General features: G+C 43.4%; 1 protein-coding gene across 1 annotated transcript in view; it reads right to left on the bottom strand.

Moving 5' to 3' along the window:
- The window catches only part of URB1 (URB1 ribosome biogenesis factor), a 57,135-nt gene that overhangs the window by 11,271 nt on the left and 25,175 nt on the right, over window positions 1-20,689 (bottom strand). Inside the window, 15 exon segments of the mRNA XM_075432928.1 lie at window positions 2,892-2,994; window positions 3,550-3,721; window positions 5,503-5,566; window positions 5,658-5,768; window positions 7,471-7,664; window positions 8,397-8,455; window positions 10,879-11,056; window positions 11,256-11,457; window positions 12,659-13,514; window positions 14,722-14,901; window positions 15,442-15,666; window positions 16,242-16,438; window positions 17,624-17,794; window positions 18,888-19,026; window positions 19,704-19,820. Of these exon segments, the coding sequence (XP_075289043.1) occupies window positions 2,892-2,994; window positions 3,550-3,721; window positions 5,503-5,566; window positions 5,658-5,768; window positions 7,471-7,664; window positions 8,397-8,455; window positions 10,879-11,056; window positions 11,256-11,457; window positions 12,659-13,514; window positions 14,722-14,901; window positions 15,442-15,666; window positions 16,242-16,438; window positions 17,624-17,794; window positions 18,888-19,026; window positions 19,704-19,820 (2,968 nt within the window).

Genomic DNA, 20,689 nt, shown 5'->3' with positions numbered 1-20,689 from the left:
CTAGTGAGCGAAAAGATCCCTCACTTGCTAGCATGGGATACCTCTCATATCACCAGAGCTTGTACAGACACAGCTCTACTCCCCTCTACTTCCAGGCAGTGGGCAAGGCCAACACCTGACTGCCAAAGTACAAATGGTGAGAGGAGTAGCAATAACAGGGCAGGAGAAAGAGAAAAAGAGACCAGAGAGACATCTAATCTATACCTTCTGCTGGCTTCTACCTGTGGCAAAGCAACTTCACACTTCCCACTCTTTAGGCCAGATGCAAGGGTGCAAGGGGAAATGGATGCTTTCTGCTGAATCCCAAGTGAACATGCAAAGATGATCTAAAACTTGTCGGTCTCCAGAGGACTCTCCATCACTTACTGCCATCTCACACGTAGCCCTGGCCTACACAACAGCCTCTCTTGAGTACAAGATCAAACATGTGTTGTATGCCCATGTGCAAGCCACCACATGGCCCTCCTTCAGACTGCAGTTCTTGAGAGCTACTAATGTAGACCAACTAGACAAAGTGGATCATTTTATGGGATGGTACCACATAGTGAAATCCAAGGTCTTCACTTCAGCAGTAAAGTTCACACTGGTCACAGAAAGATTTATTCGGAAAACTTTCTTTCACTGAAAACAAGCAGTGGAAACATTTTCCATCTGGCTGACCTTGGAGAGTGCATTCAACAACTAACATAAAATAGCAAGCTACTATTAAAAAAAAAAAAAAATCATGTCTGCCATACAGTTTGTTTAAAGTACCTTGAGAACCATGATGGAAAAGCTTTCCACAAGATGCTTATCAGAGCTAAAGTTAGACAGAACTTACTACCTGCCCAACTCTACATTTAACCTCTTAGTGAGTATTAAACACTGTGTGGTAAGTCTATGTTTATAAATTCAGCAGTTATATAACATCTGTGCACAGGGCTCTGTGCAGCTAGTACAAAGAGCAAATAAATAAAGAGGAATTGGGAATTCCAAGAGCAGATGACATGGTTTAGGAGCACCACCGGACTTGAACTCATAAATCACTTGGGCCCTTTAAAAATGCTCCTCTCAGGACACAGACTCTCCCTCAGCACGGAGCAGTTAAGAGAACTATTTTTCCCCTCACCAGTTTTAAAGTCAGCCTCTGTTGGGATAGCCACTGCTTCCACAGCTCCGCAAGAACACAATGTGCAAGAGCTCCCTCCAGGCCACTGCTGACGGTGACAGGTGCACAACAGCAGTGCTTTTTCCAACTATTACATCCAGGCTCAAGAGACACTGGCTGTCCATGCTCTTCATCAATAACAATCTCAAAAAATCCAGTATTAACTGGATCGTCTAAGATTCCATCCTACTGCAAAACGCCAAGTAGTTCTGATATCTTTTTTTCCTCAGTTGACTAGAAGACAGTTCTTATTACTGCTGTCAAATGATACAGAAGGGTTTACAACTATAGCTAAGTATAGGCTAAGAACGCACAAAACAGATACTGCACTATAAGGGTATAGGTGAACAAAGAAGGGACTGTCAGTATGATTTCACTGAAAGACAGTTATCAGCCTGCCAATTGCTTCTGATATTATTGTTGTGGAAAGCCAAATCCAGCTGTAACTACACAGCGGTTAACCATAATCAACACAGGGAGGGAGCTGCTTAGGACATACCTTACAATACTCGTCTCACTTTGATCTTTAAGGGCTCTCTAAAGAGACAGTGTGCCTGTGAAGTACAGCAGGGATATGCACATGCGAAGCAGGGTCACGTCAAACAATAAAAGTGAGGCTAAGAAACTAGTTTTCAAGCACCATGTAGGTCTCATCAAACTTTCCAACAATTCTGAGCACGGGCCTGTTCACGACATGCAATGGCCCCACGCACCTCTGCCTGATGGAAAATGAGTTGGCTGAAGTTTCTCTATACTACAGCCAGAGTCTGTAACAGGCCAGATCTCCAGTCAATTCAGTCACGGTGTCCCTCACAAAATCAATAACCCTGGAGGGATTCACTCTGGTCAGGAAATACCTTCACCCTTCCCCAGCAATCGTGGCTTCTGGTTTATGCCCAGAGAACTCCCTCAACACTGCAGGGTACGTTCTCCAACCCACCCTACCTCTGCCCAGCTCCCACCGAGAGCACAGCTGAAAGGAGCCAAGTACCATTCCCAAAAACTCAGCCACAAAGCAGCCCCATCTGCTGCAGGTGGGGCACTGCGAGTAACATCAGAAGGTACTACCCCTCCCATGCCCATTTTGCTCATCGTGTTGCTGTGAGACCGTAGCTGATGCACAATACAGCTCTACACATTCAGCAGAAAAAATACAACCTTCCAGTGGGAAATATTCTCTACTGATCCCTCTTATGCTATTTTATAATTACATTGTGCTGTTTTCCACGATACACAGAATGCCATTCGATAGACCAGAGACCACAAATCTTTCTCTTTGTCTCTTTCAAGCTGTTTCCAGCTCCCGTTCAAAAACCTCTTCTCATCTTAAGCAGATCAGCCCTTCTACACAGGGTTAGCCCACCACATTTAGAAGAGCTATGAGGGAGCACCTAGTCATTTGGATGAGCAGCTTGGTAGCAATGCCTGTCTGCTGCAGTGTTGCTCTATTTCTGAGTAGCCAAATCTCACCAGATATACTACATTACTTGGAAAAGTGCTTTAAACCCCCCCCCCCAACAAACATTAATGCCTATTATGCCTGCTATTTTTAAGTCATTCTCAAAATCACAATGCAACACAGTAGGTGGTTAAATGATCTAGGCCTCTTCTCTCCAAAGCCAGGCACAAATTTCTTTGTAGTATTAACTCTTACACTGAGAATAACAGAGCTACAGATGGAGCCATGCAGCTCCTGCAGCAGAATAAAATGACACTAAATATCGAAGAGAAACACTCCCTTTACCTGGTCTGGTCAGTTCACTGAAGAGCTGAAGTAGAAAACAAGGATCATATAAGTCATCAAGACTCTTGACACTTTCATCTCTATATAGTGATTCTTTTACCTCCTGAAACAAAATGCAAATCAGTATTTGTAAGGAACAACAACAATTTCCAGCTTGGTTTCAAACTTCCCCAACCACCTCATCCCATTACAAAGCAGCCGATACTAAACCTTGCAAAACACAATGCCACACAGGGTGAGACATGCTTGTGTTTAAATCTGGCTTTCCCTGTCAGGGGCCAAAACTACTTCCTCTGACTAACACAAACAGGTATAGAAGCATGTTAGCAAACTGTATGAAAGACTGAATAGCCCACTGTCAGTGGATCCTTGGACAGTCAAATTTAACAACTGTTTAAAATTCTGGTCTCACTCGTGCATGGCAATCTTTGCAATGCTGCACAATCACACCTGACAACCAGATGTGGTCCATATATTGCAATTCATTTGATCAGTGCTCCTAAATAATTAATTCCAGCCCTCCTATGAATTTAAATTACTCTCCTGATGTAAAACAAAGTGCAATATATTACATGAATGCAAGAAAGAAATTACTAAAGTGAAAGATCTCTTTTTCTACATCACAAGAAGGACAATTCAGCACTCTGAACCAAAGAACCTGCGATGACAGAAGACGGCGATGCTGAGGGAAAGACAGGATTGTCTTCATCATCTTTTCTCGATCTAGCAGACACAGAATCTCCTCCATGCTTGGCTGCTGCCATAGTGACTTCCCTAGACTCTTGCAAGTCCTGTGATGCTCCACAGCGGCTGGACCCCATAGCAGGATTCTTTAACATTGTTACAAGTAAAGGCATTAGTCAATAGACTGCTACCACTGAGCAAAAAGCAATTACAGAGGATATAAATTAGTATTTAAATTTTCCCTTCACTTGTACTTATTATTGTGTGGGAATCTGAAACTAGAACTTGTTTCCCTGGCAACACCTTTTTCATCCATCCAAAAGCTTTTCAAATTCAGTTTGAGGGTGTCTCATTAACTATTTCCTACCCTGTTAATCCACATGAGAACTTACTTTCTCAGAAAAAATGCTATTTTATTTAAGCTATAAATGCAGATAAGTATGATAGCAGCCGAGACAGTGACCAAGACCTGGTCAGACAAGGTTGTCTCAAATGCAATTAGTAGTTCAAACCAGCACCACGGTGGTTCACTAAAACATAATTCTTTACTCTCCTCCTCCGAGTTGCTCCTTAGACCCCACTTACTTTACTATTGTGCTTAAAGTGCTATTGATACTGTCATTTGTTGTACGGGTACTGCCAGCAGCATGCCTCACTGTCAGTGAGGCAGCTGGAGGGATGGTGTTAGGCTTCTTATCATCCAGAACCTGAAGGCTCCCATTTGTAACACAAGTTGGATTCTTCTGGGTTGCAGAACTTTTCCTGAATCTTCTCTATATTCACTCAAACTCTTGAGCACTGGGATCAAGCTTAGCCAAGTGTCTGGCTACCAATTCACTTCAGGGTACCGCATGATATTGTTTCTCCTTCAAAAAGGCTACACAAATTTTGGGACCTAACTACCTCTGAAATCAGTCTCCTCCTCACATAACACCCTTCCAGTTACAAACGTTTTCAGTAAATATGCATGCAGGATGCAGCTATTGCCAGAGCCCTGGCTTCCGGAAGACACTTCAATTCCCTGCTAACAAGAACCTTCTTTTCCTGTCCCCCTCCACAGGCTGCAAGGATTATCTATATTCTCAGACACAGTGAAGGCAGGTTCTTAATTCAGAGTCCAGTCCTGCTCCAACTGCCTGAGCCAGTACTCATGCAGTGCTGTTAATATTTATGCTCATACCTCAAAGACAGCAAAGCACATTTGAGCAACGCAGACCACAGACATCAGTGCACGTAATAACTGTTAGCAATAGACTTCTCTGTGGACTGCTTGGGCACTGGGCTTGAAAAGAAACTTACTACTTTATACAACACACAGTTCTCTCTTATGAAGCACCTAGTATTGCAAGGTTGAGCTGTAAGGAGAGCTACAGTCCAGGCTGGGGAAAGACACAGAAGGCACTGATACCGTGTTAGTACCCCCAAAACTAACAATACATGTGTTAATGTAAGAGGTTATACACTCAATCCTCCACTGGCACACTCCTCTCCTCTCTAGCATAGCACCAGAGCCAAATATCATGCTCACAGGGGCAGGATCACTGAGAAGGGCAAGGGCTGTGCTGAGTAGTGAATCCTGTATCCAAGGAACAGGGAAGGGGAAGGAGTCCTACACTAGCAACTTGTGCTTTGGCCTTCATCTGTGATGAAATCCCTATAATGGGTTCTTACCCTGTAGAGTGAGGGACTACTGAAATGAGACAGTCCCTCATTCAACCCACAGGCACTCAAAAGTTTGGGCAACACACAAGAACTATGTGAAAACTACGAAAGACATAGGAGAAATATTTCCAAAAGCAACATTGAACTCTAGGTTTGACCTTGCTCACTGTTTATCTCAGTTAAAAATAAGACCCTGGGAAAATGCCAATTGTGAGACTGCTTATTTGCATGTAGTTAGTTGAACAAAGGAAGGTGGTCACATTACCTGGAATTTATAAGACTTTGATTATTCTTCTCATATAACTGAAGCAGCAGCAGTATCTTCTGATCTAAAAAACAAGATGAAACCCAAAGTCAGTCACCTATGAAGATGAAAACCAGATCTAGTAGGAAGTGCCTTTCCCAGGCTAACACACTTACCTACAGCACTCAGTGTAGCCCCGTAGGCACCCAGCAACACGGCAAGGTGACTGCTCTGACAGAGGGAAGGGCTGAGTTGCACAACTGTCAGCAGTATATCCACCAAGGCCTCTGAAATAAACACACAGCTTTAGATTTGATGATCTCTCAATTAAACAGTGCATATATAAATACCTCCACACACCCTCTCTAAATAGGTGCACACACAGTACTGTACATTTTAGATCAAGATCTCTCTCTATAAATACCAAAAAAACATTTCCCTGATTTCACTAAAGGATTATTACTATGCATTTTGTTCAAGTGGAACAAGCTGGACACAAAAATTTTATTGTAAGGTGAGGTCTACAATATGGCATACTAACCTGCAGAAACTTTCCATGCATACACATTTGCTCTCTGATTAAAAAGAAGCGCTACATACCCTATCCTACCACACCACAGCTCCCTCCTCTCCCATGAAGGCACCTTAAATGAGCTCAGGAGTGGCACAGAGTAAAGGCAGACATCCCAGCAACCTCCTCAAGCTACTCAAGTTGTTACAGCAAGTACTTGTAAGTTCATACCCCAGCTGCACTAACTTATCAAAATGCTTCTACACTGTGCATTTAAACAGGGGTCATCACTGCAAATCCAATTAGTCCGCAAGCTACAGGAACTCCGTCCTGGGGTGTACAAAAATTATCCACCTTCATCTTTAACTAGCTGAGAAACAGGTCAAATAAGTGATCAGGTTACTTGAAAGTTAAATAGCGTATCTGTGGCAGATTCAAGATCTGAATCCAGATTTCTTTACTTCTAGTATCTGCAAAGGCATGGGCTTTTCCCCCTAGCATCTACAGGAATATAAAATGTATGTCAAAACAAAACAGATGATAAAGACAACAGCCTGAATAAATGCACTCTTGACACCAAGCTTCTGAATTACTGAACTCAGTCTCAAAGAATCCATCTTGCTGCTCTACAGAAATACACTCAAAAAAGTAAAACACATACAGTAAGCAGCAAAATCTATTACTTATTTTTAATTTCACTAAATTTGTGACTCCACAAGAGCTTTTTGCTCTTTTCAGGAGATTTAAAACTTTAAAGTTCATTTGCACATTGCTCACCAATATACACAAAATTTGTTATCCATGTGCTGCCCTGACAATTTCCTCTCCTTTTCTTATACTGTTCCATCAATCACTGAATCTCAAAGCCCTGCACCGTCGAAAAAGCTGGGGTGTATGTAGATTAAATGCTTGGTTCAAGGTCAGGTAGTATTTCAGCTGGCAGAGACAAAGAAACAAAGCCAATCGTACACTAGCACCCAATTTATGTTACTTGTAGAAGGATATTCCTCATGAAAGGTTGCAATATCAAATACGCATCAATTAAATTAACATTTTTGATACAACTTGCAAGATCAACTTACAGTCTTCTCTATCAACCTATTTTAAAATGGATTTAAACGTTACACACATTTCTAACAAAACCTATACACACTTCAGTGATCTTACACTAACAGGCTCACAGAAACCAAAAGAATCAATTCAAGATTTCAACAGGGTTAAAAGTAACACAAGCAGACAAAAAACCCCAAGCCCACCTTTTCAGCAGTTTTAGAAAATACAAATGTTTAAAACTGGCAGCCATAAAATGAATGCAACATTTGGATCCAAGTAGAGGTAAAATATAAAACTAAACGCTAATAATCTGGAATTAGCTCTGCAGATATATGTAGGTGGACAGGTTACCCGATGGACAGAATATAATGCAAGAAAAGACAAGATTACTGAATATAGTTAACGGGAAGATGACAAAAAAATACCTCTTGTCTGGATGTTTGTGCCATCTTCTTCTCTTGACCTCAGTATGGCTGACAAAAATAGAGAGTGCTGCGTGACCATCATGTGAAGTTTGGAGAGTTTGACTAATCTCTGACTAAGTGAGGATTCTTTCTTGTATAACAACTGAATAGCAATGTTCAGGACTTTCAAAAATGCTTCATCTCTGTAGCGGTACCTTTAGAAGCAAGGATCACAGAAGAGTCAGACTCCAACTAAAAGGAAAGCTGCTTGAAAAAAAATCTGTTTAAGACATGAGAATTCGGCAAAGAAAGCAAACTTAGTAAAAGCAAAACAAATTTAAAAAGAAAACAAAAACAAACCCCACACATGCACCTCTTTCCCTGAGCTGTTTTAATTTTTTTTTAAGCTATACTAGTGTCTTAATTACAAAAAAAGAAAGGAGAATCAACACACAATCACACTTGTAGCTGCGCTGATCTTAATAAAGGATTAGAATTTTGCCTACTAACCCTTGAGGCAGCAACCCTTCAGATTAACACTTCTACCTCCATGGAAGCTAAGATTATCCTGAACTACTTTTTATTCCTCTTGTTTAAACGGTTTACATTTAAAGGTGAAAGACCTGATTCTGTTTTCATAGTAATTGTATTTAAGAAATACCTTAAATACAAAGAAATCATATGAGCATAACATTTCTTCACACCAGTCAAAAAGAAGCTAGTCCAGCTACCTAGTTAGCTACGTTAGTTATGCTAATTGGAGCACAAAATCCAAATCTGCCTGCAGTTGTGCAGGTTCAGGCTCCAACGAAGCCAGTGGACATGAACAAGGAGCGTGGTCAAGTCTGATGGAATTCAAGGGGTGTTTCCAGTATAACGCAGGACAAGGCCAAGTGAACAGAACTGTGCCTCCTACGGCAGCGCTGGTGCACCTCAGAATTACTTACTTGAGTCCTGTCTTCACGAGGCTGTACCAGTCATCTGGGTCCACTTCTTCAACAAAGCGCTGCGCATGTAGTAAGAACAGATGTTTACATTTAGCATATAGAGCTTCTACAGATCATCAAGACCAGCAATTTTTGTTCATCAGACACACTAACAACATGCAAACCAAACACTCAGGTGGGATGATCAAAGAATAACAGGGAAGAAAGCTCTTGGATTCAACAATCCTACCTCCTGATTCAAACGAAACCACAAGTCTTGTTTTGTTGGTCCTGGGAGCAAGGGAGCATATGGGCTGTATGCAATGAAAAAGCAAGCTGGTCTATAGGTACCAAAAAACCCAGAGCCTTGAAACTCTCCACACTCACGAAGTGTGAAAGAAAGAATGGCAAGTCAAAGCAAGAGACTGCTACTCAGGTACTAGCTATTTGTGCACCTACAATGTGCTTAAGCTAACCAACCTTTGCATGTGGCAAACAGATATGATACCTGGGTCGCTGGGTGTACTTTACAAAAACTGATCTTCCACGATGGAATGACTACATCAGTGGAGAAGGGAAGAGCTACAGACATCATCTATCTGGACTTCTGTAAGGCCTTTGACACGGTCCCCCAGAACACCCTTCTCTCTAAATTGGAGAGGTATGGATTTGATGGGTGGACTGTTCGGTGGATGAGGAATTGCTTGGATGGTCGCATCCAGAGGATAGTGGTCAACAGCTCCATGTCCAGATGGAGATCGGTGACAACTGGTGTCCCTCAGGGGTCTGTAGTGGGACCAGCGCTGTTTAGTATCTTCATCAATGACATAGTGGGATCGAGCGCACCCTCAGCAAGTCTGCAGATTACACCAAGCTGTGGTGCACTTGACATTAGGCTGTGGTGCACTTGACATGCCTGAGGGACGGGATGTCATCCAGAGGCACCTGGACAAGCTCAAGAAGTGGGCCTGTGTGAACCTCATGAGGTTCAACAAGGCCAAGGGCAGGGTGCTGCATCTGGGTCAGGGCAACCCCCAGTATCAATACAGACTGGGAGATGAACGGATTGAGAGCTGCCCTGCCGAGAAGGACTTGGGGCTACTGGTGGACGTAAAGCTGGACATGAGCCACCAGTGTGCGCTTGCAGCCCAGAAAGCCAACCATATCCTGGGCTGCATCAAGAGAAGCATGGCCAGCAGGTCGAGGGAGGTGATTCTGCCCTTCTGCTCTGCTCTGCTGAGACCCCATCTGGAGTCCTGCGTCCAACTCTGGAGCCCTCAGTATAGGAAAGACATGGACCTGTTTGAGCGGGTCCAGAGGAGGGCCACAAAAACGACTGGAGGGCTGGAGCACCCCTCCTGTGAGGAAAGGCTGAGAGAGTTGGGGCTGGTCAGCCTGGAGAAGGGAAGGCTCTGGGGACACCTTATTGCAGCCTTTCAGTACTTAAAAGTGGGCTTATCGGAAAGATGGGCACAAACTTTTTAGCAGGGCCTGTTGCAACAGGACAAGGGGTAATAGTTTTAAACTAAAAGAGGGTATATTTAGACTAGATATAAAGAAGAAATTCTTTACTCTGAGTGTGGTGAGGCACTGGAACAGGTTGCCCAGAGAGGTGGCAGATGCCCCACTCAAGGTAAAGTTGGATGGGGCTCTGAGCAACCTGATCTACTCGAAGATGTCCCCACTCATAGCACAGAGGTTGGGCTAGATGACCCTTAAAGGTCCCTTCTAACCCAAACTGTTCTACGATACCACAAAATGCTATAAACCACAACAAACAAGTTTTAAGAAGACTGACAGCTGCACATGCCAGCAGTCCCAGTAATGGTAGGTGCTAACCTCATCAAGCCTGCAAATACCGTTAGGAGGAACACTACAAGGTGGCCCCCCAGGTCCTGCAAGACTCTCCTCCTGCCCAATCAGTCATGTCCTAAAAGGGAGTCTCACCAGAAGCCAGCATGAGGTCAAAGGCATTCGATGCCTGCAGAGACCTTCATTTTTTATGTCTCATATGGATCTACCTACCTTGCTGAATGACAGAAAACAAACAAACAAACAAACAAACAGTGGTACAGAAGGAATGATCAAATAGTGCTATTCATGATCCAAGTCTCCATTTCTGTCTATGATCAACCAGATTTCTGCTACAGACTTCAGATGGCATGTCAGATGGGTCTTCTCAGAAGTGTCTCTATCACTTTTTTTTTTTTTTTAATAAAAACATCCATTGGCAGCCTTTGATTTTTAACTCCTGAACACCTCAAGCTCTGATTTTGGAAGGGAACTATTAGCAGAAAGCCATCACCAAGAATTACTCAAAACTGCTTCTTATAAGCGATTAGCAGGGCTAAGTTAACTCTGCAAAAGCTATTAACAGCCCAGAGAAGCCATAATCTATAAAATAGAAAATAAGGTCCAATCTATATTTACCCAAGATACAAGTGCACAACAATACATATGCACACAGTCACATTCTGGCAACGCAGACAAAAAGAAGCCTCACCAACAGTTCTTCTAGCCTCAGCAGCATGGACCTCTCCACTTCTTGCTTGCTTTCATCTTTACTGCTGTTGTATGTGACAATTAACCCCTTCATGCAGGCTGATAACAGGCATCTCCTCCAGGAATGCAGCTCTTCAGAGTTTTCAAGCACTCTAGATATTGCATCTGCCACTGTCCAACTGCAGAAAGATATTTTTTTTTAATGTTGCAACATGCTTTTTGTGTATGTTAAAGATGTCTTGCTGCCAAAGTGTCAAGTGACAGATTCTCTGAGTAGAGGATGCTATTACTGCTCACAATGTCTGCATTCGTGCATACCTATCACAACACTTTAGAGGACAAACTGAGTCCTGACGCAGGGCAATTGGATTTGCCTACCTCTCATTGTTTTCTGCCTTCTCAAGAGCAGCAGGAAGCTGGTCAATAAGGTTTTGCAGCCCTTTGCTTTCTGAAGATGGCAACAACTTTGAAAGAACTTGCAGTTTCACAGTGGACTCATGCACCGCTTCTGTGTCTTGAAATACATTGCAAAGCTCCTTCCACAGAGCTTTCCTCAAGACAGGTTTAACAGCTGAGGCAACTGTTGGGAGAGAGCAGGGGACACAGGTTCGACTACTTAAGTGTGTTAAGCAACAACAGACTTATAACTACAAAAATCCCAAACCATTTTTCCAATCTAGCTCCAGATTACTTAGCTTCTAGGAAATTACACTACAGTAGCTGCTACTCTGCATCGCTCCATAGCATCATTAGGAAGTACTTAGCATATGCACCAGACAGCCACTTGCTACACAGCTGGAACGACTAGACATGAGCAAACAATGCAGACCTTCAAAAGAGGGACAACTTCCTGATAAGAAGCCTTGTCCTTGCACCTCACGAAGGATGAAACCTTACCAGTTCTCTGACCCTGGGCTCAAAGGAAACTCTCACATCAACAGACAGCTAACATATCTTATAAATCAAGTCAATCCGACAGCAGTTTCCCCTTCCAGTGTTCAAGCACGAAACCACTGGTGTGCATCAGGTGCTAGAGAAAGGCTTAGTTCTTTAAACCATCCTCTACATTCCTGTGTGCTGACAAGGTCTTTCCACTACTCGACCCCCTCCTAGATAGAGCTAGTCTTCTCCACCAACAGCTACCATCAGCCCGTTCCTGTTGCTATTCACATTTCTATGCAACAAGAGAAATGAAACCAAAGTGATCCTGTTCTGTCAAGTTGAATCCTAACTCATAGTTTCGGTAACAGAAAACAGAACAGTCTTATCAATTTAATGCTGCTGTTGGTTTGGAAAGTTTCGGCCTGCCAGCTTAGGAAGGCTTACTGTAGGAAACTATATTTGGAGATTTATTTCAGAAGAAAGTTTTGGACTCTTGTACTTGTGAAAGTGAAAGCTTACGTTATGCAAACCATATGGCTATGGCACTCCACTCGCCAGACAGCATTCTATCTATGCCCAAGAAAAAGTTTTTACCTCCTATACTAAACTAAGATAGGCATGAAGACAGTTTCACATGCACTAAGTATTAAATAAGGGCTTCAAAAGAGAAAACTGGGCAGCAGCAACTATAAGAGTACTTCGCTTCAGTCTAACAGCCAACTTTCACTTCAGTCCTTTACCTTTTATGTTGCAGAGATACTTATAAGAGAATCAATAGAAGTCAGACACATAAATTTTATCACCTCTACTTATTGTGCAGAGGATCCAAGACTTTAAGGCCAGCAGAGCCTGGGAATTTGCCCTCCCAAACCACAAACAGGGATCAGCTGTGGCTTTACCTGCGAAAGGTCGGGTGAAGTCATACTGGTCTCTGCACTGCAAATACACGTTAATGAGTGGAAGAAAGCTCTCCGTGTTTTTTCTGAGGCACTTTCCAGTGGCACTGCCCAGACACCACAGCTCGAACTGCAGCAGGTGAGTCCTACAGTGTTTTATCAGCATGCCCACAATGGCAAGGGAGGTTTCTGACCTCTGGTTAAGGCAGTGAACATGCACCTCTACACTGACTGTGTGTGCAAGGACTGGCTCACTTTGCAGAGCCTGAAGGAAAACCTTCTCCAAATCTTTGCTGGCTGACGCTGACATCAATATACCCAAAGTTTTAATGTGCTTTGTGGATAGCAGTAGTTCTCCTTGTTGGAGCTGCCTTTGGTAGCTCTCTGTGAGGAGCTGCACCAAAATTTGTCCATAGGAGCTTAACTTTTTCCCTTTCTTCGGGGATTTTTCAGATCTCTGAGTAGTCAAGCTCATCTCAGGAAGTCGCAGCATGGTTAAAGTGATCTCCTTCAGCTGAGCTGGAGCCATGTATATGTGCAACTCCTCCAGAGCCTTCAGCTGGTGAGACTTCTTGGGAGAGACCTGGCTTCTGTCTTTCCCCACAGCCTGTAGCTCTTTCAAGACACTTTTTGTGATAGCTTCAAAATACTTTGACAACGCCTGTTTGTGATCCACGCTCTGCAACATCGGGGCACCCGTTTTCAACAGCTGGAGCACACCAGAATTGAGGTGAGCCGACAGGAGCTTCACAGCAACAGGGTTTAAATTGTGCTGAGGAAGAGAACGTTGTTCTAAAGCCAGGAACCAACTCTCCAGCGTAGGATGTCTGAAAATCAACACGAGTGTATCTTCTAGTGTCTGTAACAAACAGTTGTAACAATATCACCGAATGGATAATTATAGTTGGGGGGGGGGGGGGGTAGGGGGAATTCATTCATCAGGCTATTTTCCAGACCATGTTTATTACAATCGCTGAACACGAAACGGCCTATTAACTGGTCAGAGAATAAAAATATTAACGAATTAATAGCACATAAACAGCATTCTTCCAACGTTTATGTTATGGGAGGCATGCGTTTACTCAACTTTCTCCACATGTCTATGCACATTTCCAAGGGAAAACTGTATATTCTGGGGTTTGTCAATACAATTCCATTCTAATCTCCACAAATCCATAGAACAGACGAAAGGGGGGCAACAATTCACTCCTCCAGGTACATAATTTTCACAACCAGGCTTCACACAGGGTTTAGTAAGTAAGGGAGAGACCAATCTGCAAAGGTGAGTGACCTCTCCTGACCATATTCCAGCTCAGGCAGGAAGCTGTGGATGATGCAGCTTGGTCAAATCTCCAGACAGTAGTTTTGTAACTGCTCGACCATATGTTCAAAGTTCCTTAATTCTCCTCCTAGACCTTAACAGCATCTCTCTGCATCAATCTGTAGGCAGATGCCTGAAGGAGGCTGTGACCCCACAGGAAGCCTGCACTGGAGCTGTGGACCCATGGAGAGAGGAGCCCACACTGCAGCAGGTTTACTGGCTTTCCATTCAACAAAACTCTGTGAAATACACAGCATATGATATCCTGTTCGCTCCCTGCCCTTCTGAGGATGTGACAAAAGCTACAGTAATGCTTCTACAAAGTGGTTAAATCCTACTCAAGCCCTTATACAGCGAGCATATGACAGGCACGCTTTAACCCTAACTGAAATCCCACAAATTCTCATGACTATGACCAAGTCACAGCACTCACAAAGGCTGACCCCTGCTACATCCCGTTCTCTGTCATGTTTAGCCAGTTCCATGTTTTGGCGATCCATGAAAATGCATCAACATAATTTGTGCTCAGAAATCATTCACAGAGTGTTAGGGGTTGGAAGGGACCTCTGTGGGTCATCTAGTCCAACCCCCCTGCTGAAGCAGGGTCACCTAGAGCAGGCAAGTTTAAGATAATTTTCTTTAATTAATGGTTCAGCAAAACCTGTTACTGTTTCCCTAGAAAATATATAAAATCAAAGTTTACTAACAGAGGAGCTTCTGGCCTGTGTATCAAGAGATTTGGTACCTTTTCATTTGAAGACTCGTCTGTAATCAGAGATTCCTCGTCCACAAAGAGATCTGATTCAGTCTGATGCTCTTCTCGCTTCTGCTGATTATCCAACTCTACCTGACTTCCCCGGCACAACAAGCTGCTCAGCAGGTCCACGCAGAGGTCAACAACACGAGGACCAAAAGTTTTACCAAGCTGTGAAAATAACAGACACCTTGGAAGTTGAGAAAAGAGAAGGATGGGAGCAGAAGGCTAATTATACAAGAGGAATAGAAATTAACTAAGGACTTCCTAGATTACAACCTTTTCTGGGGGAAGGAATCAGTCCCCTCTCTAGAAACCTGATTCTAAGGAAAGTCTCAGGGTGCCAAATAAATATTTACAGCTTTTCATCTATATTGCGACTTTTGGTGTCACACGGGCCAACGAATTTCACACTCTGGAGAGGTTTCTTATGAAGATCCAGGAGCTGGATTAAAATCTGGAGTTTATTTGCACTACACGCAGATCATTAAGGTAATCCATGCAAAGCAAATCCAAGACTCAAAAACTAGGATAAACATTTGTTTACAAACTAGGTGCAGGTTTGTCTGGTGCTCTATAGCCTCAGTGAGAGTTGAGTATGTGAAAAAGCTGCAGAACTAGACCCTTGAGTTTTAACAGCCAAGTCATTTGTACTTGCTGCATTAAAATAAAACAAACCAACACACAATATTATCATAATATTTCTCTTACACTGCCAAAGTTCTCCACTGTGGATTTCAGGTATAGCAACACATGCTTTACTCCTAACAAAAGCTGTTCAGGTGGGAGCTGGGAAGCCAAGTGTCTCAATTTTGTCTGGATATCATCTTCCAGTAAGGTATCACCTCCTCTCTCATAGGCTTTCTTCAGCAAAGTGGTAAATACAGAATCCAGGGTCACAGCAGGTTCTTTGCATACCTCTTTGTGTTTTTTAAACTGTTTAAAATGAAAAAAAAAAACATAAGAGAAAATTAGTGATGAGTATGAATGAAAATTTTCTTTAGCTACCTTGGTTTTGAAATGAGTTCTGTGCTAAAAGCAGGACTGAAGCTCCAGGAGCATATGCGTACAGTCCTGCTATCACAGAGCTGGTCAAAGGCGTCCCATAGTAAATCCGCACGTGGTCACTGCTGGGCTAACAGAAAACCACAGCAGCTCCTAGCACAGCCAGTCCAGGCATTCCCAACCCATACCTGGGTGAACTCCAACCACTGTAAACCAGCTCCTCAGGCCACATGACACATTATGCTACACTGTGCCTGATGAGCAGCTGCAGCCTGGGTGACTGCGTACAACCCTTGAGCTCTGGCTTCACTTCCCAACCACAGCACAGACTTCTTGTGTCATTAGAGAAAAGCCCTTGAGCAAATTTGTGTCCCAACGTGATCAAGAAGCAACACAGAATTATCTTAGTGTAAATGCACTTTCTGATGGGAATATAACCTTTATACACTGTGAGGTTTTATAGTAATACTGGCTCAAGCATTCCAGTGACTTCAGGTATTCCATACCACAGGTTCCTGAGACTCCTGGGGTATCCAGAGTTTATAGTACTGGTTAAATCGGTAGAGCTGAGGATACTTAGAAACCTTCAGGGACTGCAGATCTTTATCATAGAGCTGGAACATCAAACAGAGGGCGAGGGGTTCTCTCTGAGAGTGCAGGAGGTCAGTGAAAACAGCAACAAGATACTCTACAATGTGTACTCCTAGAAAAACAAAATAAAAAATGAAACTTCTGTTGACAGAAGGAATCTGCATGAGTACAGACACTAGGGCAACCCTCTTTCCTCATGGCCTGGGCAACAGGCCATATAGCATCATTTAGAAAAGTACGGAATAGTATTAAACGGTGTTTGTGATAAGCTAGACAAGCCTGACCCACTGAGGTACCTGGAAAATCACTCCACTTGAAGATACATGCTCAGGTTGGCCCGTTTTCTTCTGACAAGTATAAAAATAACTGCCTTTACTGCGTTGTGCTAAACTTGTCTGTATTTTGATGGATAAAGAGCCCAGACAAGCACTGCCTGAGAGGAGAACTGATTTGTACTGGGGGGAACTCATCCAGGTTAACACACTCTGGTCAAATATGGAGGATTTTCTTTCAGAACTGAGACTTTCAGTCCCACCCTAGGTGCTACTCAGTATGCATAGGACTTAGTGAGGTTCTGTGGGGTTGGCAAATCCTGCTCCGAGACCAGCCGCTGCCCCTGTGAGTCCTCACTCCACCAAATCTTTTGCTCAAGCAGGTGGTAGAACTTTGCAACATTCACCTCTGGAGCTTCATTTCCTTGGAAAATGTAGCCATTTTCTATTCAACAGTGCAGTCCTCTGTCCCCTAGTGACTGGCGTCAGTGAAGAGCTGCCTACAGCCACTGAAACCGCCTTCCTCTCACAATCTGCATGCTCTGTGCTTAAAACACTGTTATTGAAGCACAACTGCTTCCAGGCCAAGATTGTCCATGGAGGGACAATGTCTCTGCTCTGCTCCTCAGTCCCCTCTATACTGTGCTCAGAGCCTGGGGTCATTCTCCTCCGCTGGTTCCCAGCATCTCATAGGGGAAAGGCAGGCTCTCTCTTTCTAACCTGGGCAAGTTTGTTTTCCCACAGTAGGAGGTCCCTAGAGTCAAACAGCAATTTACAGAATGCCTGCACTTCCATCTATTTTCCCTACTCCAGAAACCAAGAGCAAGCTTCTTTAGGGTCAGGAAAAAAGGACAGAAGGACCCCAAAAGCTTTCATGCCTCTCTTGAGCAGGGAAAACCATGGATCCACACCTCCTTCTGCTTGCAATGAAGATAATAAAATGTCTCAAGGAGCTCACTGGGTAGGAATGATCCCACTTGTACTCCACTAGCACAAACGACACATAGAAACAAAAAAGCCTGTACCTGTTCCATTTTCAGTCTGAAGCAACAGTATATTCCTGGCTTCTAGTGCAGCAGGGACAACAGCACTGAATGGAAATGTTTGAATAATCATGTCTTCATTTAAAGTGAACCCAATTTCTTCATCTAAGTCATCACTGCCCTCAATTAGGACATCCACCATATCCAGGACATCTATTAAGTGAAGAAAAATTACATCTATTAAGTGAAGAAAAATTATAAGCAGAGCATTCAGACTAACTAGAAAACAATGGAGGCAGAATTCAACACTCCGGGAATACAAGGCAGCTTCTGAATTCCCAAAACAGAAAAAAGGATGACATATATTTGTCTAGCAATGTAACAGTAAATGCAACTGTAAAAATCACTGTCTCTTACCATGTGCCTAACTTCACTTTTTGCCTTTCAACACTGCTGTCCAGCTAACAGAAGCAAGGGAAGGGAAGAGGTGCAACACCTACTGCTATAATGAGGCATTAGGTAAGGACTATCAGAGCCTAACAGTGACAGCAAACGTGTATGGGGAAGTACGAAGGAAGCAGCAGTTTTCCCATTAAAAGAACAGTCCTTGAAGAGCTTCTCACTTCTAAGTGGCCAGAGAACCAAATCTTGGGCATGAAAGAGTCAAAGACAGCTTTCACATACGAAGAAAATACCACGTATTCTGTGGTTGACATTACATCTCTGTAATACAGCCAGCTCAAGGCAACTGATCCATCCGGTACTGAACATTAAACTACCTCCTTTATCTTACATTTATGTACGGCAAAATCCTACACGACTGTTACAGCAGAACAGCTAGCACATGGTAAGTTGTCCAAGGGTCCACATTTGCAGAATTTTGAGTTTGTCTGCAGTAGGGCTATGACTGGTCCCAGAGAGCAGAAGCAGCAAAAAATCCAGCTGTGTGCCCGGCAGTAAGAAAGTTCCCTGGGCACCCCAGCCCTTTCCTCCTGGATTAACAGATATGAGCAGCCCCAGGGAGAGGAACTGCAATCGTTTCCACTTTAGTTACAAAATGCTGCTGCAGGAGCCTGAAGCCAGAATACTGCTAAAACGGCATAACTGCATCAGAAATTACTTTTGGGGTAAAATGATAACTTTGCAATTCAGACTTCTGATACTAAGTAGAACTGGAGGGCTGAATCCTTCAGGTCCTTACTTAAACAGGATTTCTCTAGTTATCAGTCGCCAGTTTGCAGATTAGAGCTAGAAAACCTAGTGCAAAATCTTGGAATTCTCTGTTGCTGAGGGAATCACCACATACCATCAATGTGAGAGATGGGGATGCTGACGTTATCAGAGTCTTGTTTAAACATATTCACTTGTAGCATACTGGCTTCCTGAACAAGGTTTGCTGCTTTATCTGTATATGGATACGGGTTTGTCACCAGCTTCAACAGAACCTGTCAACAAAGGTTGAGAGAGAAATGTAAGTGCACGGGCTATTAAGTCTAGGGGAACCATATCTTGTTAAGAAAGACTATGTTCTAAAAGTGGTTGGAAGCTGGGAAAGTTTTAGGAGGACAACTTCCATACACTTCTGCAGGAATTTGCCTATGGTTACTGATGCACATGGGACACTGGGTCTGCAGCAAAAGAAATGTCCACTGCAATTTTGCACCTAAAGTGCTACCACACACTGCATCCCCGGGGAAACTGCAATGAAAAGGAAGCACTGAGCATTTAACGTCCTGAAAAGTAAACAGGAAATGTCAGCTTCTCTTGTAAAAGATTACCATTTACTCAGGTCTGATAATTTTGGCAGGTACTGCCACATAAAGAAAAGAGGAGGTAAGAGCTACACCCCCCCCCCCCCCCCCCCAAAACACTCTACCCTTATATCAACCATGCTGTAATAACAACTTATCTTTCTGGATTTAATTTTCCTCCAAATCATTTCACTGTCCTCCCACTCAAGACAAGAAATATGTCAGCTCTGTATAAAGAATTACAAACACTGTTTTTCTCATAATTCATTCACTAATCTTTGGCAGGTTTCTCAACAACAGCAACAAAATAATTAGTTTCCATTAATGCTATTCTTGGCATTGTTTATGCAGCTAATTTGAACAGTTGTTACCCTTTCCAAAAATTGAATCACTGCTTCCTTTTTGTCTTCTTTTGTATTATCCAAGTGTTCCAGCCAAACTGAAAGTTCCTTCCATGTGTACTCAAACACTCCACTGTCACGTAAAACCTGTCCAGAAAACCAGAAGGAGGGTAAAAAAACCCCAAACAACTAAAACACAAAACCCAAAAAAGCACAGATTTTTTTGTATAGCAACTTGAAAAGAAATGTCTGTCACTCTCAGCCCCTCAGTTCAAGAGGCCTTATTCCCACCCACCAGTGCTGCTCCGACTTCATAACAGAGGGTAAAACTGAATTTTTGCATTTTTTAAAACAAAATCTCTCAAGACTGTATCATCTGACCTCAGCGTAACTAAGACCTAGGTCTAGCGTCTTCATCACAGCTGTTCGCTTACGGCTTTCTCAGCAAAAGCAGTAAGAAGTGAGGCATGACTATGTCAGAGCTGACAAATGAGACCCACTGAGCTCTGCCAGCCACATACAGGCTCTGTAGGAAAAGGGCAAGAAGCAGTCCTGAGGCAGAGAAACAAGGGCTTTAAGCATGACCAAAAGTTGCTTACCCTCTCACAACTGGGAATATCAGCTGAGAACAACTTCTCCTGCCTTCTCAGAGCCTCCCTCCTCTCACCTGCTGTCTGCAGCACAAACTCAGTACCACTCCACTTGGTTCCCGCCCTCACACTGACCGTGTGTATGGGATGGATCCCATATGCACCCCATTCGAGTATGCTGCCAACAGCTATTCACCGGACTGGGCAGCGAGCACATGAACATTCTTCCCCATGCATCGGGAATACAAGGCTTCTATAAGCACTCAGGGGTGCAGGAACTTGCTTCAGCACATGCTGGGGCAGCACGCACCGAATCCAGAGGCCACTGTGTGACCTGCAGTGCTGCTCGCTGCAGCAGCCTCTCCGCCGCTTCATCGCTGGAGGCCGATGGTGCAGGGACACAGCAGAAGAGAGCCGGCTGCAGCA

Source organism: Opisthocomus hoazin, chromosome 1 (genome assembly GCF_030867145.1).
Source record: "Opisthocomus hoazin isolate bOpiHoa1 chromosome 1, bOpiHoa1.hap1, whole genome shotgun sequence".
NCBI lineage: Eukaryota > Metazoa > Chordata > Aves > Opisthocomiformes > Opisthocomidae > Opisthocomus > Opisthocomus hoazin.
Note: the sequence above shows the minus strand (reverse complement) of the source record. Positions and strands in the feature narration are given on the sequence as shown.